The 25,184-nt window shown below is 39.0% G+C and overlaps 2 protein-coding genes across 6 annotated transcripts in view; one reads left to right on the top strand and one right to left on the bottom strand.

Annotated features, from left to right (window-relative positions):
• Window positions 1-25,184, bottom strand: part of cdh23 (cadherin-related 23) — a 37,270-nt gene that overhangs the window by 10,104 nt on the left and 1,982 nt on the right. For all 4 annotated transcript variants that reach the window (XR_009648571.1, XR_009648573.1, XR_009648572.1 and 1 more), the window contains exons 5-21: window positions 9,507-9,728; window positions 9,276-9,395; window positions 8,352-8,532; window positions 7,549-7,682; window positions 6,456-6,665; window positions 6,172-6,279; window positions 5,857-5,959; window positions 4,575-4,700; window positions 4,211-4,414; window positions 3,676-4,134; window positions 2,655-2,771; window positions 2,131-2,355; window positions 1,661-1,830; window positions 957-1,094; window positions 493-612; window positions 211-388; window positions 1-121 (exon numbers count right to left, since the gene is read on the bottom strand). The exon at window positions 1-121 is cut by the window's left edge and continues 91 nt beyond it. Coding sequence is in view for 1 of the 4 variants with exons in the window: in XM_060871789.1 (XP_060727772.1) it covers window positions 1-121; window positions 211-388; window positions 493-612; window positions 957-1,094; window positions 1,661-1,830; window positions 2,131-2,355; window positions 2,655-2,771; window positions 3,676-4,134; window positions 4,211-4,414; window positions 4,575-4,700; window positions 5,857-5,959; window positions 6,172-6,279; window positions 6,456-6,665; window positions 7,549-7,682; window positions 8,352-8,532; window positions 9,276-9,395; window positions 9,507-9,728 (2,936 nt within the window). In the remaining 3 variants the exon portion in view is untranslated. The remainder of the gene's footprint in view (window positions 122-210; window positions 389-492; window positions 613-956; window positions 1,095-1,660; window positions 1,831-2,130; window positions 2,356-2,654; window positions 2,772-3,675; window positions 4,135-4,210; window positions 4,415-4,574; window positions 4,701-5,856; window positions 5,960-6,171; window positions 6,280-6,455; window positions 6,666-7,548; window positions 7,683-8,351; window positions 8,533-9,275; window positions 9,396-9,506; window positions 9,729-25,184) is intronic.
• Window positions 12,028-24,059, top strand: vsir (V-set immunoregulatory receptor). Of its 2 annotated transcripts, none has more exons than XM_060871787.1 (7): window positions 12,028-12,274; window positions 18,066-18,440; window positions 18,861-18,923; window positions 19,094-19,204; window positions 19,550-19,577; window positions 20,509-20,684; window positions 23,034-24,059. In XM_060871787.1, the coding sequence occupies exons 1-7, from the start codon at window positions 12,220-12,222 to the stop codon at window positions 23,069-23,071; spliced, it is 846 nt and encodes a 281-aa protein (XP_060727770.1). In that variant the 5' UTR covers window positions 12,028-12,219; the 3' UTR covers window positions 23,072-24,059. The 2 variants fall into 2 exon arrangements, with proteins under 2 accessions (XP_060727770.1, XP_060727769.1); XM_060871786.1 differs by having other exon boundaries at window positions 18,861-18,944.

Below are 25,184 nucleotides of genomic sequence, written 5' to 3'. Positions count from 1 at the left end.
GTGCCCCAGAGAGGCGGACGACCCTGATCCGTCGCCACGACTGTCAGGTTAAACCTCTCAAAACTGTTCAGCAAACGCAGAGAACGGATCAGACCAGTGTCGGGATCTAGAGAGAACGCGTCTGAGAGAAGGACAGAGACAAAGTTAAAAAAACCTTAATGGATCTTTGGAATTGTATGTGTGTGTGTGTGTGTGTGTGTGTGTGCTAACTGGCTCCAGGTCCTTGTAGGCTGTAAGTGAGCAGGGCATTCTCTCCCTCGTCCAGGTCTGTAGCTGACAGAGTGATCACAGACGTGCCGCTCGGCTCATTCTCAAACACGGTGGTGCTGAACACACGCTCTGAGAATCGCGGTCGGAAATCATTCACGTCGAGCACCGTCACCAGAACCTGACACAGAAATATATGGTGAAAGAGAAATGGGTCAGAGGGATTTTATTCAGCATAACACAACCAGCACGTCACAGGCTGCTTGCAGAAGTTCATTCATTTACCTGAACTGAATTTTCCCGGCGGTTGTTGGGGCTACCTCCAGGATTGTCCCTGGCTACAGCAGTAAGTGTGTAGTGGTCTTTAGTCTCTCGATCCAGTGGAGACAGGATGTAGATGTCCCCCTGTGAGCCAGGATTGGAGTCAGTTTTATGTTTATCCATTTGTTGTTGCATGTAATATTGTGAAATATTGTTACTCCACTCCACCCTATCAATTATTATGAATTTCTCTTTGTTAAATAACTATCAGTCTTAGGATACATGCAGCGTCTGTAATGTTCCGGGGAATGAGAAAAATAAGACTTTTTGACCAATGAGAGTTAAGAATTCAGCAGTACTCTGACATTAAACATGTGTAAGATTGTAACTGAGACTTCAATAACATTTAAAATTTTCTGGACAAATCAACATAATTATCTCACACACACACACACACACCACACACACACACACACACACACACTTACTGTAGATGGAGTGATTCCAAACTTGCCCTCTCCGTCGACCAGCCCGTACTCTATCACGGCAAACAGTCCAGAGTCTGCGTCTGTAGCACTCACTCGCACAATGATGGTGCCCAGAGCCACATCCTCAAATACTGGCCTCTGTAAACACACACAATTTAATTATGTACACAAAGTCTATGTATACATTTTTATTCAACATCAAATCATAATGTACGATCTGAACAACGTGTTAATTCTTATAGACCAACGTGCTTCGCTAACGGGTGGGAACTCTTCATCGTTTACTATGCAGGTAGCCTGTGCTGAGATGATATTAGTTTCCTCTGTGTGAAAGGAAGTGAACACTAATCAAGCTGAAATCCTCCTCAACTGTTTTCGAGTTATTAGAGAAAATCACTGATAAAGTGGTGACTAGTTTTTTCAGGCACGAAGCCTTTAAGAGTAAAAGGGTCGTTAAGGTCGATCGCGAGCTTACTCTGAAATAAAAATCTGCTTTTAACATTCAGATTACAGGTTAAATGCTTCACAGAACATTAAATGTAAGCAGGATTTTAGCAAAAACTATGCAATATAAAGGGTTCTGAACTGTCTCCTGACCTTCAGACCTTGCACAAAAGAGAATGAAAAATCTAAATATTATAGTAAAGATTATGATACACTATAAAATGCCTTCATTCTATGTGAATCTGTGCGAGTCTTGGTACCTGATATGACGGCTGGGTGAAGACAGGGTTGTTGTCATTTACATCGACGATACGTAGATAAACAGGAAGTTCAGACGAGCGCGGTGGACTGCCCCGATCCTGAACGCGCACCGTGAAGTTCAACCAGTTTACCTGCTCATAATCCACTGTACGGTTGGCGATAATCTTACCTGAGGGACAAAATAAACCGAAATATATATCATTATAATAATAAAAATAAAATAATAAAAATAATAATAATAATAATACTAAAAAGTTGGATGCACTTGCTGTTATGTTTAACATTATCAACTATTTTGCAGTGAGCAGGAAAAGTTGATATTTATGTGGCGGTCAAAAGCGACTGATGTAGATATCAAGTGGCTCTGTGATGTAATATTAAGTCTGTAACCTAGTGAACCAGAAGTAATGTATTCATTGATAGAGACTTGTACATTGCACTGAATAAGGGCATCTGTATATGTAAATACCGGTAGAAGGGTCCTCCAGTCTGATATATCCTCCTCTGGGCAGATTTAAAAGCTCATAAAAGATCTGACCATTTGGGCCTTTGTCTGGATCGACAGCGGACACTGAGAGCAGAGTGGTGCCGGGTTGAGCTCCTTCCAGAATGCTTTCGGAGAAGTTGGTGACCCCGAATGGACGAAAACGGGGAGTGTTGTCGTTCACGTCCAGCACGCTGATGGTCAGTCTGGCTGTCGAGAGTTGGAAAGGGAAGCAGGACGGAAGGATGGGAGAATTTGAGAAAGATTCATATGGAGTGCGTTACCTTTATTTTATTTTAAGCTATTCATATTTAATAATTAGTGTAAAGACAACGTAACATAAAAACTATATAAAACTATAACATTTTCAATAGGAATTAAGATATGCTAGAGAAAGACAATAATTGCGACAAATAAATAAAACATTTATTTAAGGTCTACACAAAGACTAACACAAAGTGCTAAGTGCAGCGTGAGAGATGAGGGACAAACAGACCGCCCATACTTACCATTGGGCACGCTGACTGACATGTCAATAATGTCACTCGCGTTGTCATGCACTGACACTATGATCTCAAAAGTAGCTACCAGCTCTCTGTTTAAAGGGTTTCGTACAAATACAGCACCTGTGGATTCACACGGAAACACACAAAACTGTAAAAGTGGCCGAGACCGGAGCAGAGACATTTATTGTAAGGAGATATATTAATTAACATTTTTGGAAATAGTTTTCAGTGTCAGCATTTTGTAAGAGTCAGAGGTAAAGCTGTAACGGTGTCCGACATCAGGAGGTCTTCAGGACAGATGAGTTCACGCTGTGAGTCTGTGAGGGAATGGCTGTTAATGTCTGGTAAGATTTATCAACAATGTTAAATACGTTAAGGTTAAAGCCTTTGGCTATATGGTCTTTAACAAAAGCAACAGCATTTGACCAGTTGTACTTCACCGCTGTTCCTCAGCCATGTACTTACATCTTCTGCAGGTTCGATAGTCCTGCCCCAACTCAACAGCTTCTACTGCATAAGACACACCAATGTCTGATATTGTCTAGACTATTGTCCCTCAGGGATACACATAAAACTCTTTTAGAACTTCAAATACTAGTGATTCAGGACATATTGCCTTGTGTTCATATGTCACATGCCTCAGGGAAATTCTTGTCATATATATATGACAAGAATTTATATATATATTTCCTCTGGAGATACACAGCCTTTTTCTCTCAGGACCCAGATCTCAGCTGACTGTTCTTCCAGTCTCTCTCTGTAAATATTTATTTCTAACTACAGACTTTATCTGTAGCCATTATCTTATACTGTAGGTTTCACGTCTCCTCATTCCTGAAGCACTCTCGGTCATTGTCTCTGTTCTTATTTGATTCTCTATGCCCCAACACCAGTTCCAGTTCCTGATCCGACTACTGTTTAACAACTGACGTGCTTTTGATGTTTTACTTATGATTTGATACGTGCACTGGACTATCATCTAACCACAAAGATCATTATACACATCAGATTTCGTTGCGCTCACCTGTGTGAAAGTCGATACCAAATGAGTCCTGCAGACCGCGCACCTGGTTATTTCCATCATCTCTCGCTTCCACAGAGATGATATAATACTCCAAACGGGGTCGGAGGTCAGGGTCCTCAGCAGCTAAAGTGGCCACCACTTCGCCAGGAGGAGTTGACTCATTAACACTTATAGTTTGCACAGGCTGCAAGAAACGAGGCCGAGAGTCATTTACGTCGTCCAAAACGACGGTCAATGTGGCTGTGCCTGAGAGCGGTGGCGAGCCCCGATCTGTCGCAACGACGACCAGCCGGTAAGAGCCACGCTCCTCACGGTCAAGTGTGGCATTGCCTACAAGGACAGCACCAGAGACGGTATCGACCACGAAACGGTCCTGAGCGCCACTCTCTAAACGGTACTGCAACCAACCGTTGGAGCCTGCGTCGGCATCCGTGGCCGAGAGCTGAGTCACTACCACACCTGAGTTAAATGTAAAAATATTAATATAGATATTAAGACATAAAAAAAGCACATTGAGTCTCTCTCAAGTTCTTACCAGTAGGACTGTTTTCTGGCAGACGCACTGTGAAGCTGGAAGGGCTGAACACTGGAGGATTGTCGTTCCTGTCCAGGATGGTGATGGTGAGAGGAACACTGCTGTTTAGACCACCAATGTCTTCACTGACTAAGAACAATTCCACTCGTGGATCAAAGAAGGCTTCCCTGTCCAACATGGCACCCTCACGCACTGACACTACAGCTACAGTGGAGAAACAGCTCAATGTGAAGAGACCAAATAAAATTTTGACTTGTTATGCTGAACACCTTATTTTAATATGTTTTTTTATATCCATTAAAGAAGCTCGTGTATTAAATTCAATGCAAGGCTTAAATGCAATGTTTCAAAAAATATATCTCACCTGTCGTAGGGTTGATGGTGAAAAGATCCACCCTTGGGCCAATCAGGCCATATTTTACCACAGCATTGGGTCCAATATCTCTGTCTGTAGCCAGAACAGGCCCATTCAAGATTAGCACAGTGGTACCTGGGTGATGCAGAGGGACATAAAAAAGAAACCGACAAGCATGAGGGTAGGAATTAGACAAGAAAACTTTGTCTAAAAAAAAAAAAAAAAAAGTTTGGACAAACCCTCAGGTAGTAATGCAGTGAGTCTGCTTTCTGAGCCATTTTTTCTATTCATATGAGCCATAATTATATTCATTTATTTAATCATAAAATGTTTTTGAACAAAAAAACCTCTTCATGTAAAAACAAACAAGAATTCTTGGTGGTAATCTAAAATCTCCAGTTGCATGGTTTAAAACCAGAGATTATGGATGAAGTCACACAAGGGCAATGGTTGGGAAATTCCCCTCCTGAACGCCCTTATGCTGTGCATGGTGTTTTCTCTAAACTAACAGAACTCTGCAAATAGAGGCAAAATAAAGATGAACTGACCATTGAGTCCAAGGAAAAACCACAGCACTAACAGGAAGTCTGTACCACTGCTGGAGCCTTTTCAAGACCAGTCTCTTTCTTTCACTTAGGCAACACCAAACATTATATTTCCTCACATAGAGACTTAGCATTTACAGACAGATAACAGTCTGTGAGATAAGATCTGAGCCAGAAAAGCTGTTCTCTTAACTCCAACAAATGTTTCTAAGCTATCTGGAAAAATACAGTGATTGATGGTATCAGAACTTGAACTGAGATCAAATATTACAGGCAGGAAGATGCAGTCTTGGTCAGAGCCCAGTGGCTCACTTAGTACTTTAACCAGACGATGAAGCCGAAACCAGAGCGAAAGATTTAGTGTACATGATTTTGATGCAGTTATGAACTGGCTACAATCTTATCTCATATTTGAGATAAATTATGGGCCACATTCGTTTTCCAGATATTTGTTTTCCAGTATGTACATGAAGGTTTTATATAAAGCATATATATGGATTATTTTAAACAAAGATGCTGGCCTCAGATAGCAGAACACAATTAGTCGGATTGAAATTTTTCTCAGCTATATTAACGAACATTGCTGCTTTATATCAATTTAGTTTGAACCCATAATGACCAAGCCAAATACTGTACGTCTGAGCACTGAGATGACACGAGGAAGAAACTTCGAGATGAACCAGACTCGGACAGAACCCGTCTATTTCTGGTTATGAAGAAGATATAAGACTGTAAAGGCAGCTCACCCATGGGCGAATTCTCACTGATCTCTCCTCTGTAGCTTGACGATGTGAAGATTGGCCTGTTGTCATTAACATCCACAATGGAGACCACCAGATTTTCTGAGTCCTGCATTGGGGCAAAAAAAGAAAATGATAATTTCCATGGAGTTTAACTGGACATCCAGTGCATTACAGAGGGTCTCGGACACCATATGTAACTAATATATATGTTTAGTTAATAAAAAGCGATATGTATATTCAAGGCTTAAATAATGCTATTTCTACATATTGTATATTTAAAATAATAAAACTATAAATAATAAGTTGCACACTACTTACCCTTCGAGCAATACGTGGGTTCTCTGGGTTGTCCTTCACTGTGATAGTCAGTGTATATTCTGCAACTCTCTCTCTGTCCAAGGGTCTGTTCACCTGAACCACACCTGACTGAGACAGAGAAAGAGAGATAAATGAATCGTACATACATTATTAAAAACAAACTACCAGTTAATAAAATGCAGAGTGAAAAGTCAAATTAAATGAGACCGCTGTTCTTATATTAACTCCCTTCCCCCCCTCCAACCCACCCTCACTCCCTCCCTCAGTCCCTGCCACTCTCTCACAGTTTCGTTGATGTAGAAAGCTCCATCTGGATTGCCTGCTGTGATGGTGAATGTTAGGAGAGCATTGCGTCCACTGTCGATGTCCTGTGCTCGCACCCGTGCGATGGATGTCTGGACAGATGCTCCTTCACTCACACTGGTGTTCAGGGGCAAGTTCAGTAATATAGGGTCGTTATCATTAATATCCAGTACAACAACACCCACGATCACCTACACACACACACACACATAGAAAGTAAGTCAGACAGCTTATCGGTGAAAGATTTCGGTTCTGTTTTAATAAAAATTAGATGTTTGAAAAAAGTAATTAAAATAAAAAATTAAGTAAAAAAAAAGTTAACTAAAGGCTTATGTGATTGCCTTCATTTAACTAATAAACACAATTTAGCTAAGAAATTTCCTGATCAGTTAATTTTTACTTGAAAGCAACTAAATTGAATCAACATACATAAATAAATAAATAAATAAATAAATAAATAAATAAATAAGGGGGCACGATGGCTTAGTGGTTAGCACATTCGCCTCACACCTCCAGGGTTGGGGGTTCGATTCCCGCCTCCGCCTTGTGTGTGTGGAGTTTGCATGTTCTCCCCGTGCCTCGGGGGTTTCCTCTGGGTACTCCGGTTTCCTCCCCCGGTCCAAAAACATGCATGGTAGGTTGATTGGCATCTCTGGAAAATTGTCCGTAGTGTGTGAGTGTGTGAGTGAATGAGATTGTGTGTGTGTGCGCCCTGCGATTGGGCACTCCATCCATGGTGTATCCTGCCTTGATGCCCGATGACGCCTGAGACGCCACAGGCTCCCCGTGACCCGAGGTAGTTCGGATAAGCGGTAGAAAATGAATGAATGAATACATAAATAAATAAATAAAAGCAAAAATAAAATGAAAAAGCTTAAAAGACATTGATATTGCTTACAAATATTTTTAAATATTTTATATTAAAAAATTATTAGATAAAAGAAACTGCCTGGTTTAAAGGAGCCAATAATCAATCATTTTTACATTTAATTAACCCACAATATGCTAGCATTATTTTTGGTGATATTATATACCTGTGTGTGTGTGTGTGTGTGTGTGTGTATGTGTGTGTACCGTGCTGCTACGTGGGGGTGTTCCCAGGTCTTTAGCAGTAACTGTGATGTTATAATAAGCTGTAGTCTCTCTGTCCAGTTCAACATCTCTTCTGACTCTCAGTTCTCCCTCCACAGGAGACACTATAAACTCATCTAGAACACACGACACAAACATGAAATTCTCTCAATAATACATTAATGCACAATGCCCGCACATTTACGGTGCCTTTCTCACTTTCACACACACTCTCACAATCATATAAAATGCTCTTACTCGCCACTTTTCTCTCTCATTCACAAGAAATATGCATCAAACATTCGCTGACATGAAGGATTCAGTTACTTTATCACATATTCAAATTTTCAGATAAAATTCTCTCATTTATAAAAAAAAGAAAAAAAAAGAAAAAACCTACTCTACTCTCACATACACATAATATGCTCTTGCATTTATACACTGAGCAAAAGGCTCAGATTATATTGCTGGTGAAATCTAGAACTACAGTCGAATATTTTTATTACTATACATTTCCAGGTAACCTTGAGATGAGTTAGTATGGTGCAGCAAAAAGGTGTTAGTGTTATGTTGTGTAGTTGATAAAGCTTTGTCTGTGCTACAGTTCTGTAGATAGTGAAGTGGGTTTTGAGCTTCCTCAGCCAATTGTTTATCAACTTATCTATTTTTTTTTGAGGTTTGTGGTTTTGCATTCCTGTGATTAATGAACTATCTTGAATTTATTTAATAAAGTTATTTAAATAAAAACAACACACACACACACACACACACACACACACACACACACACACACACACAGTTCTCACTGTTGGGGTCTCCGGCTGTGATGCTGTATTCCACTTTTCCATTAAGACCTGAGTCTTCATCAACAGCCTTCAGTATGCTGACTCGAGGCCCCGGCTGGCCCTCTGTGATCTCAAAAGGGCCCTCGAAGGGCCTTGGAAACTGTGGGGTCACGTCATTCACATCGATCACATTCACCAGCACCTAAAACACAGAGGAATAAACTAAAGACTACATTTCCATTACTACTATTTCCACATAATTTTTTTACCCCATTTTTTTTATTTTGTAACATGGCTGCTGCTCTAAAACACACAAAGACACACAATTTCCTTTCGCTGACTTGTCACAAAGTGCAAGTTGTAACGATTTCAGCAGGAGACAAATTCAGGTTCATAAAAAGAATAAAGTTGATTATGTATGGAGTCTTCAGAGATATAAATATGTGTAGGTAGAGAACTTTCTAACCGTCAGAGATATAATGAGCTTTGGTTTTCCCCTTTTGAAAGGCTCTACCATTTTATTTTTATCTTGTTTTATCTTTCAAATGAACACTAAAGAAGCATACTGGATGCTGCCGAGGATTTGTGTACCTGCAGATTAAATAATTATCATATAACCAATTAACTATAAAAAAAAACTTAAAATGATTGACAGCTTCTGAATTTTATTTTTCCATTTCCCTTTTCCTGAGCTACAATGATACAAAGCTATATTTTGGAGACATATGGAGATACAGTATATCTGCTTCTTCCAGGAAGGAACACATTTAACTTCTGGTGATTTATTAAAGTAATGTAAATGGAAAATCCCATTTCTACAACTACAGCATAACATTTATGATATATATATGTTCATATACTGCTTCATCAGAGAAATTGCAGGTAAATCACCACACCTGTAGTGCTGCTATAGAGTGCATGTGTATGCTTGTTATGATCACTCACAGTGGCACTAGATGTCAATCTGAGCTGGGATATTGGACATTGATCAGTAGCAGTGATGATCAGTGTGTAGCGTCCACTACTGATCTCATAATCCACCTCTCTCATCACTGTGATCCGGCCCTGTGGGCACACACACCCACAACACACACACACACCCACACACACAGTTTAACATTTCCCTTCATATACCTGCAATACAAACGGTTCTTGAGAACCCTCTGTTATATCTACCGTGGTCGGGCTGATGCTGAAAGTTTGAGCCACATTGCCCAAGGTGATGGCATAGCGCAGAGTCCCATTCAGTCCTTCATCGGGATCGGAGGCTGTTACCGTAGCGATGGTGGCTCCTACCGTGTCAGGGCCCTCGGTGAGAATGGTTACGTACTCTTTTGCAGCAAAAGCTGGGGCGTTGTCATTCTCATCAATTATATAAACCCACACCGTGGTGGAGGTCTGCAGAAAAACAGGACAGATATATCATTAATAAATAATAATTATATTAAATATAATAACTTGCATTGAATGGATAACCAATATTATAAATATAATACTCTTTATTGTAGAGCCACAAATATTCCCAAAATTGATAGAAAGGGTAATTAATGCAATGCTCTCTCTACAATCCACTATTAATCTTCGTTCTTTAACATTATGCTGATTGTTATCACAGTTTATGCAAGAAATAACTGGTTCAAACAGAACGGTATAAGAAAATATAGTTCAAGTCAAGACAATGTCTGACAGGATGTTTCACAGGAATATTGCATACGGATTTATTTGTTCGCTTAAAGTACTAAAACCAGACCAATATTGCATTCTGTAAACCTGCTTCCTTCATCTGTACTTTGACCAAACTTAGTCAATAGTCTAGTCACTGCTTACACTTCATCGTGCTTATATGAGGAACCTTGACATGTTTTTCTCAGCCGCAATGAACGGGTTAAAAAGCCGTCTGTAAACTTTGTCCTTCCTCTTAGTACAGTATGTCCTGCATTATCAAAGTTCAAACCGTGTGAACACAAATATCTATTTAGAGATTAGACTACAATCTGATGTATTTTAGTCCCTTATCTCACAGGCTGATGTTCATCAGCCAGCAGTTATATTTAATGTATTTAATTATATTTAATGATGCATCCTGCTATAACTTAAATATTTATAGTTGCAAGTTATGTGACTGTCAGCAAAAGAGCTAGTTCCTGTTATCAGCTTTTAGCAGCTACAAATGGTCGTTCCCTCTTCAGCTTCTCTTTTTTTTTTTGAAGATTGTAATGTTTCCGAGAACCCCAAAACTCCTCTCGTAGCTTTTTTCTTATAAAGCACTCCCACACAAGGTGCCTTCCAAAAAATATCTTTACAGAGATCTATATCAACAATGATGTGTCTCTTTGCTTAATAACAATTTTTAATATCCATTTATTATTAGGTTTTGATTATATGGAGCATCCACCATGCAACACTCTGTGAAAAAAAGACCTTCTGAGAATAAGAAGTCTGATAATATGACCAATCAGAATGGAGGATTCAGTAGCGCTGTGGTACTGTATAAATATTCAGCACATGGCCAAAAGACTTTACTGACATTCCAATCACAGAAGATAAAAATACAATAATAATGCATAAGTGGCTGATAGTACTCATAGTATTGTCTGTATATCATGCTTAATAATTTACTATTTTAATTACTATTGATATTCCAAGATATATTAAATATGTTCTGGTGACTTGTTCTGGCCAGACAATATTTCATTAAGATTCCTTATTTTGGATTTGTAGTTTTATAGTTTAGTCAAAACGACCTTTGCTAAAATGTATATTCGATACGTGAATGTTTAGTCATCTGTAGCGCTCACTTTAGTACCAGCAGTGAAACCTGTCATTTTTCACTTTCTCTCTCTCTCACTCATTTAAATGCTTAAACTGTCTTTCATAGGGATGTGCCTGTCTGCTTCTTTATTTCCATACTGAGCACTTCTACTCTACTGATTACATGCATTCATGCAGATTTCAGGAAGACACTCTGCTGGGTTGGTTCGGTTAATGTGTGAAACCAGTAGCGAAACTAGTACATTTTAATAAAACTAACCCATCCAGAAAATTATGTGTTTCTCGTTCATTCCTGTTTGGCCTGCTTGACAACTGAACCTGTTTTAACTGATCCAAAACAACTGCACCCCAATCAAAACTATCCAACTAATTTTATTCCTATTTGTTATCATCATCAAATTACAGAAGTCCTTTCTGGGAAAAAATTGGTGGGAAAAACTTAAATTTGTCAAACCTAGTAATTTCAGTGCTTTGAGTTTAAATGAGTACAAAACAAGCTAAAAAAAACTGCTGAATTAACAATTACACTCACATTAAACATTTTTAAAAAGGTTGTTTCAAACATGTCCATATTATATTGTCATTAATTTTTTATTGAACTATTTATTTTGCTAATGTTACCTTTCACTGATTTTTACACATTTCTCACAGTGTAGTAAATATTATTTATTTATTTATTTATTTATTTATTTATTTATTTATTTATTATTACTGTTATTATTAAAAATATATATTTATATATACTATTTATATATACTATTTATATATTTATATATACTACACGCTAGATATTTACCTAATGAAATTTACATTAGCTAAAGACAGGGGCTGGGCCGACTGCAGGGGCGGATACGTAAGTGTGTGTGTGTGTGTGTGTGTGTGTGTGTGTGTGTGTGTGTGTGTGTGAAACAAAAGAGGAGTACACGAGACCAAGTGTGTACATTCAGCAGCTGTGCGCTCCTCGGGACGCGCTGTGCCAAAAAAGCGCAACGTTTAACTTAAGAAGTTTTACCCGACAGAAACCCGTCGGTTTTGTTGATTGCTTAATTATCGAAAGGAGGAGTAGCTGCATTTAAGAAGTTAAAGGAAACCTACAAGGAGTGGATTTACAGTAGAGATGGTGTTTTTGTTAGCTGTGTGGCTTTGCCTTCACCTCGTCATAGCTGTGGAAGGTAAGCGGTTGGAGACAGGCGAGTCCGGACTCGACTGCGCTGCTGGAGTGAGCGTGTGTGTGTGTGTGTGTGTGTGTGTGTGTGAGAGAGAGAGAGAGAGAGAGAGAGAGAGACTATAACCTTTCCTAGCTGCAGGCTGTCAATAAAAGTTTTCCATTTCAGGAGGTAGTAAGAGGTTTTGTTTTTAACACCCATTCCTTGCCTTAGTGTGGCGTTATGAAATAAAGCATCACTGAATGTCTAATTCATAAAACTGATTCATATTTCATATTTCTAATTCATATGAACTCATGAACCTTTAGTCAACTAGCACTGTATATGAGCTTTAGTTTTGTTGCTGGACCTCTGTTGGTTTTCTGCTTTATGGTCACTGATAGGTGACTGTGTCATGCTATAAAACACGCCTGTGTCACAAACAGTCCTTGAACTTTATTTTTCCACTGTTTATTGATATTTCTTCTCTCTATTCCCTCAACTATAGCTTTGGTACGACGGATTTTTACTGAATTATTATCTCTTAACCGTTCAAGGTCCGACCTGAACATCTGGCGGAAGATTCGAATCATTTGATCAAACCCATTTAAGTGACTCAAATATTTGATTCGTTTGATTCACCCGGAAAAAACACCCTGAAACAGGATGTTGTGTATGCTGCATTTTAAACTATTTAGTACTGTATATACATCAAGAATGATTCAGGAGAGACCTGATAAATCAGTGATTAAAAAAGCAGCCTACTGAAGAGTAATCCTAACTGTAATCCAATATAAACTCTAACCATATTGCCTTTAACTCTGACTATTCCACATGGCATTTTAACAAAACTGTTATGCGTGGTATACATTTACTTATCCAAGTGAGAAGACAAAATAACCAAACAATAAAATGGTAGGATTAATTTAAGTGTGTTGTGTTGACACTATATAAATAGGATGAGAGAAAGAAACAGTCTAAAATAGTCTAAAAAGTTTATGTTTCCAAATGATTCACTTGATTCATAAAAAGAGTTATTTTTAGGGAACCGATTCACGCTTTTGCTTGACTTCAAGTAAAGCAAAAAAGAAATCTAAAAAAAAGAAAAACACAAAATGCCTTTTACATTCTATTTTTTATAACCACTAATACGGGCATGTGTGAAGGACGGAAGCAGTGTGTCCTTGACGAGATTCTGACTAGAGATAAATGAGCTGACTGGAGCTTATGAACAACATGGGACTGATTGTGAGTAGGTGCGGATATGGAGCTGAGAAACACAGCTGGGTATCTCCTCCACATGCAGCTGGGTTTTGCTTATCCCAGACAGCACAAGCTGACTTTTCAGAGTTCAGTAGGGACCTCTGAATAGACCGTATTGATTTGTCCATTTCCTGAAGACTGACTGGAAGCGGTTATAGATTTGAGAGCAGGTGCCTGCTTAGTGTACACTACGATTTAAATGAACAAGTATCCTTGTCAGGTTGTCAGGTTTCAGCAACAGTTACTGCTCACTTACAAGTCAAATATACCTTAAACAATTCATGCAATGGAAGGGGGAGCCTTGTGTTTCTCAGACTTTACATGGGGAAATAAGGTCAGCACAGTGATTCATTTCTGATAGCAGTAAGAATATGAAATATGCATCTTTATCATCACTGTATGATGTCATAGCTACCTTACTTACTACCTTACACAAATTCATTCTGATCTGAATCACTGTATTATCTGTAACAGAAATGGTACTTGCTTTCTACTGACCATAGCAGAAATCATCAGCACTGCATTAACACTAAATCATTTCAATTGCATCCTACACTATATCCAATTTCTGGGGTTTGTTTCTCCAATTTTTTAAAGTGTTTAATGTTAGGTAAAAGCAGAAGATCACCCCAATGCTCCAACTGACACCTTTTAACAGGCCTGATTGTCAAAAGTGTGTATGTAAGTGTGTTAGTGCTAAGGTTGGCTTTGGGTACCCATTATGTTTACGATTTTGTGTAGCATTATATTCAATAGATTTTACAGACAGAACACGTATAAGTATAATGATGCACTGCAGCAATATACTATCTAAACACTGATACTACAACAGGCAACTATTTCAACCTAAATTAATTTATTCAGTAAAATTGGTATGAAAAGTGGATGCTCAGATTTGATATGCGCTAGGTGGCGTATAAGCTTTGCTAGTTGATTAGTGAATCAAGCTAACTATACTAGCTATGTACATTCACCAGGGCTACCAGAGATCTTGTGAGCTACTTACTTCCAAGCTTTATTTTTGTTATAATGTCTCTATTGACATTTAATAATAAGATGAAATATGAATCCTCATTTTCATGTGGCAAACAGCAAATGGAAACATTGTAGGACATTGACGCATCATGCACACTAATAGACAATGAATGTTGCTTGCTAGTGGGAACCTAGGGTGAGATTATTTCTAAGAACATTGTTAGATCAGACCGCACTCTTTTTACACCGAGCGCTGTGTATAACCAGCCACAACTAAGTTTGGCTTCGTAGGTTTTCTCTGATTGGCTAGTGGTTTTCAGAGATCACTGTTAACACAAATGTTGCTATTAGCTACGTTTGTTATCGCAATAGCGATTTTCCCTAGGGCACAAATAATCTTTAAACGCATCAACACTACACTAGAGAATCTGTCACTGTAATGTGCTCCCTGTAAATTACATTTCCTCATCATATCGCTTTAGGGTGTGTCTGACCCTAAGGCAAGCACGAGTGAGTCTTACTTAAACGGTTCATGGATAATACTTTAAGCAATGAAAGCTCATTTGCAGCGAGCCTTGTATCAGCCAAACAGAGAATCAGGCTCCAGACTGCACGCGGAACAGGCCGAGTGATATGAGGACACCAGTTGCAGGGTCTTTTCACAAGTCAAAATAATGCTGTATATATTTAATGTAATATGAGTGGAAATAGGCCTCCAGCAGGGGGAATAATGGCCACATATTGGGAAGATCAGGAAAAATAGAAATAATGGTTTGGAACTGAATCAACTTAGTCACTATTGTCCCTGAGAGAGACAGGAACAAGCACTAGGCCTGTGGCTACTTGCAATCACACAGCATGTTTTTCCTATTGGTCTTCCTGATGGCCAGACACACACACACACACACAAACACACACACTGCTAAGGTCAAAAGAGGGTCAATGCCTGTACATATGCTAAACAGTATAAGTTCTAATTCTGCATATATATATATATACATATAATTTATTTGCAATCTCTCGGGTGGTGCAGTTTTATTAACAGCACTTTTCAAGCCAAGACCAGAGTAGGAAGGAAGTCTGCCCCTTTAAATACTAACAAACATCCGGAAAGTTCCTTCTGTAGTCCATAAACCCCTCCCACTGTCTTCTCCATGTGCCTGTATGCTCTCTCTCTCTCTCTCTCTCTCTCTCTCTCTCTCTGTATCAGTCTCTCTCCTTTGTGGTTTATATCATATGCAGATATTACACAGACATTAATAAGTGTTCATCATGAGAATATGCATACACACACGCACCGATTATGACAGCACCACAACATTGCTGCGATCGCACTTACTGAAAGTGTTATTGTGAACAGGGGCAAATGTGAAATGAGTAATTTGTGAACTCTGAATCGTGACTGCTGGATTTCCAACACTGCTCATTTTAGCCTAGAGAAATACTCCCTGTGTAATGTAGTGAACTCTTAAACAGCAGACACAGACCAAATGTGTAATTTTGAAGCCACTGGACTTGGGTGTGGTTGAATTTATGACTCATGAGTCAGTTATACAAAAACACAGAGATAATTAGATGTCTATGGAGGAGTCTATGGGAATGTTTTGGCTTTGTGAAAATCAGCAATTTTTAAGAGAAAAAGGGATATATATCCCTATATAAGGTATATATATATATATATATATATATATATATATATATATAAGGGATATATATATATATACAGTATATGATCTTAACTGTCTTTTTCCTCTCAACATCATAGTTTAAACAAAAATGAAACACACACACATACACACACACAAGCAGGCACACATATAAAGGCCCATAATGAGGGATTGTAAGAAGGAATCAATTGTTTGTGGATGTGCTGTTTTAGGAAATTAATAAACATCACAGTGGTAACAATAACGCCACTTCAACTTACATATTTTCAGTACCGCTGAACATTGATAATTTTTTATTATTATTTTTTTTTTAATAGTATAACTTGATGTGTAGCTTGTAGTGCTGCGAGTTATTCAGAGTGTCAGATTGTTATAGAGGTTTAGTTGTAAAAACTTCACCTTTACTCAGACTTCAGAAGGTTATGTTGTGGCCTCTATGCGTGCGTGCGTGTCTGTGCGCTTGTGGACATGTACATTTATACATACATTCATACATTTACAGCATTTAGCAGACGCCCTTATCCAGAGCGACTTACATTGTTTTATCTCATTTTTATACAACTGAGCAATGTTAAAGAGCAGTATAAGGTTTCTTACCAAAATGTGTGAAACTGTAGAAAAAGGAAACTTAGATATTCAAACAGTTCAAAAAGCAGAAACCCAGCAAAAGGAAAAAAAACTGAGTGGAACAAATGTCACAGAGATGGAGGGATGAATAAAAGATGCAAAAAGAAGAGGAGGAAAGTTTCACTGACTTGTAATAGTAGCTGCAAGTAATAATTAAAAATGGTCTGTTAAAGTAAACAGATTTCTATTCTAGTAAAACATTTAAAGGTAAGCAGATTTCTGTTTTCCCCATATTAAAGGCTGCTTTATTACATTTCCTGTTTTAATTATTTTGTGTCGCTAAACCAATAGTCCTTTTTTTTCGTATCGCTTCAGTATGAAACTTTCCTCTCTAGTTTTCGAACCATGTAAGCATTCTGATATTTGAACGTAGGTCAAAACTTTCGTTTTATTTCTTCACATGTTTAAATCTAAAACCTGAAATAACAGAGCGGGGAAATCACGTTTTTCCCCCTGGCTGAGTGAGTCAAGTCGATAACGCTGTGACATTTTGAGTGACATGCCAGCTCAGCATCTTCACGCACACTGAACAGGTGGAATGAATCACAGCCTAGTAAAGGAGTTCTAGCTGACTGATGGATGTAGGTTGTGTGCTCTTTCACTATGCTTCAATCATGCACACACACACACCTGCACACCTACACTCTCAGGAAATGACCGCAAACACTCATGTCTGAACAGCTGTATATGCATAGAGCTGTGCTCGATCAACAACAGCAAGTCATTTAACCACCATGTTCTGTGCATTACTTCACCATGTTATGTCCTGGAGAGTATTTTAATGCTTTATAGAAATGCAGCTGTGTAATGTATTATTAAAATATATATATATATGTACACTAGCAGTCACAGGTTATTGTTTCAATTACTGTACATCTGTACTGTACAACAGCTTATAGAGAGGAATGAAGAGTACAGTAGATGTTTATGGAGCATTTATTTTAAGTCTCAAGTGTCAGGGATGTCATTTTAAGCTTTCTATTTATATATTTGGCTGTTTATACAGTATATATATTAATATATTTGGCTGGTAAATTTCTTATCTATCAAACTTTTACTCACATTGAAGTGTACAGTAGGTCATGTGACTAAAATGGTCTACAGCTGTTTTTCGTGTCACGTGTACTATGTTTAAAATCAGACATGATGCTGGTCTATAGAGTTTGTTTAATCGCAGTTATAAGAAATGTAAAAAGTTATTGAGACTTTTGTCAGTATGGCTGTTTTTTAATGATTAAGGAGAAACATTAGTAAATATTATTTCTCTGCTGTCTTGACATGTCCAGGGAACTCTGAATATCACCCCCACCCACTCAGTATCTCGGTGCCATATGCCTCCTACGTGTGCCCGGAAGGTGCCAACGTCACGTTGGTGTGTGAACAGTCTGGCGCTCTGGATCACAAGAAAGATCGAATGCATCACGTCTGGCTCTTCACAGAACACATGGACCAGCGGTGTCACAACCGTCTGCACGTGAAAGACAGCAGCTCTGTGGTGTACAGTGCCCAGGCCAGGTCTTTCAGCATCACACTGCTGGGTGTGACTCAGGCCAACCAGGGACGCTACTGCTGCCTGGCACTGGACATCCTGCAGGAAGCCAAGGACAAGCCACACGTGCAGCAGGAGGCACACAGCCACATGATGCTCACCATCACACCACGTACGTTTAATGCCAACTGTTATTCCCTGTTATTAAAAACCATTACCTAACCTTGAAGAACATGATGTTTACACTTTAGAAATGTCCTCTTAGAGCATAGAATTAAACATGCGGTTATTTTTCTCATTGCTGCAATGCCGGTGTCTTAAGAATGAAAATCCCATGTGCTCTTAAACAAACAACAATGTGGTGGTGTGATGCAACACAAAGACGGGTTACTGCTACCACACTGAAGGCGATTATTTTCACATAACGGCACCTTCCATAGAGTTTTAATCCTTTTAGACCAAAACAATTTGGCTACAATTATTATTATTATTATTATTATTATTAATTATTACTCTCATACTTCTGACCAATCAGATATACCAATAATAATGAAGTTCAAAATGTGAAATTCTTTTAATTTTCATTGTCCAGGTCGCAACGACAGTCTGAAGTGCGCGCTGCTGTTGGAGACGCCCGCTCCACAAAGTATATCAAGTATGGCTTTAGTAACAAAAGGTCTTTATTTATTTATTTATAAATAACTTTAAACTTTTCCTATTCGAGGCAACTATGATGTCATGCCATTTTGAAAGGCTTTCTAGTTTGAAAGTGCAAATTCATGCTTGATCACTGGGTTTATTTCATTCCTCTTTATCATCCTCTAGAATCAGTGGCTGCAGGTGCGGCTGTAGCTGTCGTCTGTTTGGCTTTTTTGTGTCTGCCTGTTTTGCTGGTCCTGGTATACCGCCAAAGACAAAGAACTCAGAGCAGCCGACGTGAGTATACACACATCGTCGGTTTCATGTACTGCTGGGTCCAAATGTTCTTCAGTAGCAAGTCAAAGCAGTTTTATTATTGTCTGAACACAGCGGCATGTCATGAATAAATCATCCTGCTAATTGAGTCAGTGTCTATTAACGACAGACCTTCACGCTTCTGCTAAATAACTACAGACCTTCAGACTTTACTCTAAGTGTCATGGAAGGTTTGTGTGCATGTTTTGCCTCACATCCTGCACAAACGCTGCATAATAGTAGCTACAGGAAATCATAGTCACCGATATTCTATTTCCTGCCACACAATGACCAGTTTCCACTTCCTGCTCTTTTTATTTTTTACAGGTGCACATGAGCTGGTTCGCATGGACAGGTGAGTTCTACACAGTCACTAAATCAGCTCCTGTAAAACAAAACAAAACAAAGCAAACCACCATTTTGCATTTATATTGCATTAAATATAATATAATACGATGTGTGTGTGAAGTCAGAAGGTTACGGGCTGCAGTGTACCACTTTGTAAACTGTGTGTGTGTAAATCATTTCACATCAACCTCAAACCACACGGTGTTGTGAAGTAATCTCAGATACATTTATGCGGCTTCTGAGACAGTACGTGACAGAAAGCTTGCTTCGGCTGCGTGATCATAGGGGTCATGAAATAGTCCCAGGAGTCACATTAAGGTTTGGGCCAAGCAGCTGTTGAACATCACTGACAAATGATTTAGACATTATTTTGTGTGTAGAAACCATTTGCCTGTTAAAAAAAAATAACATTTATGGCAGACGCCTTTATCCAAAGTGACTTACATTCAGCAGCTTAGTAGGAATTAAGATCTCTTATCCTTCTGATCAGGAGTGCAGAGCTACCAATTTCCTCTTTTCCTGCAACAAACCCTCTGGCATCAGCTACCATATTTTGATTTAATAAAACATACATTATGGTAATTAGGATTAAAAAAAATGCAGTAGCCCTGTGTGGTTCTGGAGCGAATCCAGCGCTACAGTTGGCCCTACTCCAGCGCAATGACCATTTAGGACATTTAGTTTTCTAAACAGTTCCAAAACTGTGTTTCAAAATAATTAATAATATGTCCATATTAATGTAGCTTTAATCGGTAGGTAAGAAAGATAAGCTCTCCATACTTGTTAGCTACATTAGTAGTTCGGGAGTAAAATTAAAGACACCAAATGGCTAAATCTTGGCTACATTTGCAATAATGGGACAGCCGTGATAGTTTATAAGTGTTTTCTCTCTCTCTCTCTCTCTCTCTCTCTCATCTCTCTCATCTCTCTCCCTCCAGTGAGGCTCAAGGCCATGAAAACCCTGTGTACATGTCAGGTTCCCCGAAGACTTCGTCTCGCACCGTGGTTCAGATTCTGACGCGCCAGACATCCGAAACTGGGCGTCACCTTCTGTCCGACCCAGGAACCCCCTATAGCCCAAACCCACAGGGAGACGTGTTTTTCCCTGCACATGGTACAAAACAAACACAGCTTACATATCTCCTTTTCACACACACACACACACACACACACACACACACACACTCATAGGACAAGAATCAAAACATACAGTTTTACGTTGCCCAAAAGACACGTGTTCATTCCTTTTAAAAATTCTATTCAAATTTGACATATCTAGGCCACAGACTGAGCGATTATCAACATCACAGCTACATTTTACAACCTACTTTGGTAAAATCCCAAATGTCGTCTTCTCCTCTACAGTATAAAAGGACTAATCAGATATCACTGCGAGTGAAGTCTAACAAACAGAAACAAAAGACAATGTTATCTTTTAGAAATCTTTAAGATATTTCTCCAAAACAGCTTGGAAATGTTTTTATTAGCTCATTATCGATCTCACCCAGTAACCAGATTAAGTCACACCACAGTTAGAATTAAACCTTAAAATGTCCTGGTTTCACCATGGGAAGGTTTTACTTACAGCACCACACCAACGTGCTCAGTTAAAAGGGTAGAAGATAATGACCCCGTGTGGTGGTTGTGAAGTATCTGAGGGCTTCGCACGGATCACCTCGAGGAAGAGAGAGACTCCCAAGTCTCTGCTTGAAATCAACGACTTGTATCTTTTCTGGGCTTCTACTCATTGGTAAATGATTCAAAACGTAGCCCAAGGAATCATAAACATTCAAACGTGGACATTTGAATATGCAAATATTATGAAAATTCAAGTAGTAGTCTAACAAATACACAGAACAAACAAACATACTGGTCTACACACTACAACAGACTTTACTGGTCTACACAACACACATCATAATATTTCCATTGAACTTAGTCAACAATAATGTTCCACACACACACACACACACACACACACGCACAGCTGTAAGTATTTCAGTATGCAGTTATGCAGCCTGATCCTGTTTATGGTCTGGATTCTGTCAGTACAAGGCAAGAAACATCTGGAAATGGAAATACGTGCACGCACGCACACGCGCACATGCACACTCTCTCACACACACACACTGTCTTCAGATTTCAAAGTTCAGATCTCAGGCCACTGATGACACTGCCTCAGCTGTAAATGTCGCACGTCCTTCCTCATTCTCCAAACTAGCGCTTAATCTTTCAAGTTCCTCTTCAAAGGCTTGATTGCTGCCATTTCATACGTTGCGCCATGAACTTGTTTTCTGTGTGCACGCCTAGCCACCTCAATCCTGCATGGTATCCTGTAGCGAATATTATTTTGACTGGGCAGAATCTGTGTTTGATCGTCAGCGTCACTGTCATAATCACATTTCAATTGATTATGACAAATTTGTCAAGAGACCAATTCCACATAATTGGGTTTCTCAACCATCCATTCTCTACTGTGACCAGAGCAACTTTTTGTTCCTATTTTGGTTTTCCTGTATCTCATTGGGAACTTGGCTTGAGTTCCATTAAAAAAAATGGAAGAGAAACTTATAATAAATGCGGCTTTAGCACGAATGCTGCTAAAGCATAACAATAGCCAGGGTTCTGGCAAAGCAGAACATGCATGGATTTTTTTTCCATTAATTAAATCCATTTAAAGCTTTAAAGCTGTTATATTTTCTTATCAGGAGCTCATTTTAGGCTCCTAACACGAATGATGAAAACATACCCGCAAGCATCGTGTCACCTTATAATGTGAAAATATGAATATGGCGTGAGAGCTCATGGTGCGTAGACGTGGAACGCTGTGTAAAGTGCTCTGTAGTGTACAGAGGGAATAGGAACGTGTAATAACATGCCAACGAACCAGCGTCACAGTTAGATCAGTGTAATAAGATAAGACGTAGGAAGGAGAGCAGATGAATGTCAGAACATTTTCCCTACCTTGCATCTGACGTTTTCACAACTATACACAGTTACACAATGACCCACTTCTGCTTTTCTGCTCTGTTTCTGCGATCCCTGATTCTGGGAAAGTGTTTATGGTAATTCTTTTATTGCTCCACACTTTACCTATCTTTCGCAACGCAAACTTATACAGAAGAACGGTGTGTGGTGCCTCCGGTCGAAACTCAAATCGCAGGTTCAATTCAATCCACTGGTTCTTTTCTACAGGGTTGTTTCTATAGAAAGGCTGATTTACAGGGACTTGTGACCTGGACTCATGCTTATAGCAGACGCACCACTTAATTCACTTGAAAGATGATACGGTGACGTTTTCTGTGCGGAGATGTCTAGCGGACATCTTTGGAAGGCGTGTCCAGTGTCAGCGCTTTGTAACAGTCAGAAGTAAAGCTGTACCTTTTAGTTTCTGACACAGGAAGACTGTATGATGTATAATGTGTCCACGTGTGTATATTAATGTGTTTGTGTTGTTTTGCAGAGCCCATCATGGAGGCACCAGACTTCCAGCCGTTGTAGGATAGAGAGACGCTGTCATTCCCAGATCCCAGAAATGTCCTGCACTTTTCTTTCTGCATGTCTTCTCTGCCTCCCTCCATCCTCCATGCTTTCTCTAAGACTGGGACAACAAGTGAACAACCTTCCACCTTCTCCTTCTACACATACACTTTCCACCTGTACCAACAGCCAGCGGCCAAGAGGAGTTCATTTCACTTTGTTGTGGTGAATGCTTTTTCACAGACAGACTGACAGACAGATTTCACAGGAATGTTCCATGCCCGAAAGGAAAGCGGGTCAGTTTCAGTAGGAGGTGTTGCTCCTCTTACTGATAAGCAGAAGCACTGAGAGAACACACTCTCACACGTTCATTTTTTTAATATTTTTTTACATTTCATCTTGCCTCCATCCGGTCGGCCTGAGTGAGTGATGCTTTTTGTTTAGCACGTGTGTATGTCAGTGTGTCAGAGATCATCAGCTCCAAATGGGTATCTTTAATATTTTTACGCTGGTAATAAACAAGCTATTACGACTGCCAAAGAAAACTCAAGATGGTAACTTAGCTTTAATGTACTGAATAAATATTTTTGGGTTGATGTGAGTTTTTTTATATGTATATATAATATATTATGTAGTCTGAGTGTGAGACAAAGAGAGAAAGAGAGAGAGAGAGAGAGAGAGACAGACAGAGAGAGGGAGAGAGACAGACAGAGAGAGAGAGAGAAAGAGAGAGACAGACACAGACAGACAGACAGGCAGACAAACTCTTACAGATGGACCTGAACCAAACTTAAACAATAAGGGGTTACTGAGATACCATGTGTCTGGTTGGATAGATTATAAATATATATATATATATTTATATATATATGTGTGTGTGTGTGTGTGTGTGTGTGTGTGTGTGCGTGTGTGTGTGAGTGTGGCCATTATGTTTTGTAATGCAATACAACTGCTGTAAAAAGTGCTGTGTTTGTGTATTTTGTACAATAAAACTTAAAATTAAAAGAAAGGCAAATGTAGTCCTTGTATGTACACACACACACACTGTCATATGTAAATGTACATGTGTATATATATATATATATATATATATATATATATATGTGCGTGTGCGTCAGACTCAATGACACAAGAACAATTTGTTCTGCCATACAAGGCTGTCTGTGCTTCTGCTAGACTGCAGAAAAAACTGAAACAGGAACCAGCAGAATATTTGAAATTGTAACTTCCTGTTTCAGAAAAAAAGCACACTTGTGGGTTTCCTGTTTTTGCAGTTTACCAGTTTACTTCCTGCCTCTAAATGGTAAATGTGCCAGCGACTCTAATTGCCACATTGGTGTTAATACCCAGCTTTGGCATCACTTTAATCGCACATTTTGAGGTTCCCTTCAGGAGTTCACTAGAAGTTCACTAGAAGTAGAAGTTCAAGCGCTTTACATTAAAGATATTCACTGATTTTTTACCAACATCAGTGATCACCTTCTGAGTCACATGCAGCACGAGGCTAAAAGAAGGTGCGTTCAAAGGGAACAAATTCTGCAGCAATACTGAATTTCCCCGCTGTCTGTTGGATCACCATCTAGAAAACTAATGGAATAAATGTGGTTTATCTCACAGGTGCACAAACCGAACGAGCTACCTAGTCAACATCATCACTAGCACGAATCTACACTAGCACATGGAAGTGTGAACGTCTGTAAACATCTTTTGGTTATCGTTGACATTTTAAAACAGATTCAGTTTATGTACAGTAAATATATCGTGAGATAAAAGATGTGTAAGCTATCTGCCTAGATTTTCACCCCAGACCAATAAACAAAAACAAAACCAAACCCACAGGTTTTCTGTAAGAGCTTCTGTTTACTCGTTGTCAGTGTCCTGAAAAGGAAATTGTATCAGATTGTAAATTCTTCAAGGCCTGATCTGATGCCGTGGCTGCTTGAAAACAGCTGGATGATTTGCTTTCTTTGGCCTTCATGGACTCTAAAAAAAGCTTCTAACAAACACGTGATCTTGTGAGGGTACTGGAAGGGAGATTCCCCAAAGAGGAAATGATGATGAAGTTAAACTAACCATTTGATCTGGGTTTTAATTATTTTTTATAATCTGTCTCTTTAGCACTTCTTACTGAATT

This window comes from Tachysurus vachellii, chromosome 6, assembly GCF_030014155.1.
Source record: "Tachysurus vachellii isolate PV-2020 chromosome 6, HZAU_Pvac_v1, whole genome shotgun sequence".
In the NCBI taxonomy this organism is placed as follows: Eukaryota; Metazoa; Chordata; class Actinopteri; order Siluriformes; family Bagridae; genus Tachysurus; species Tachysurus vachellii.
The sequence above is the reverse complement of the archived record's forward strand: the minus strand, read 5'-3'. Positions and strand labels throughout refer to the sequence as shown.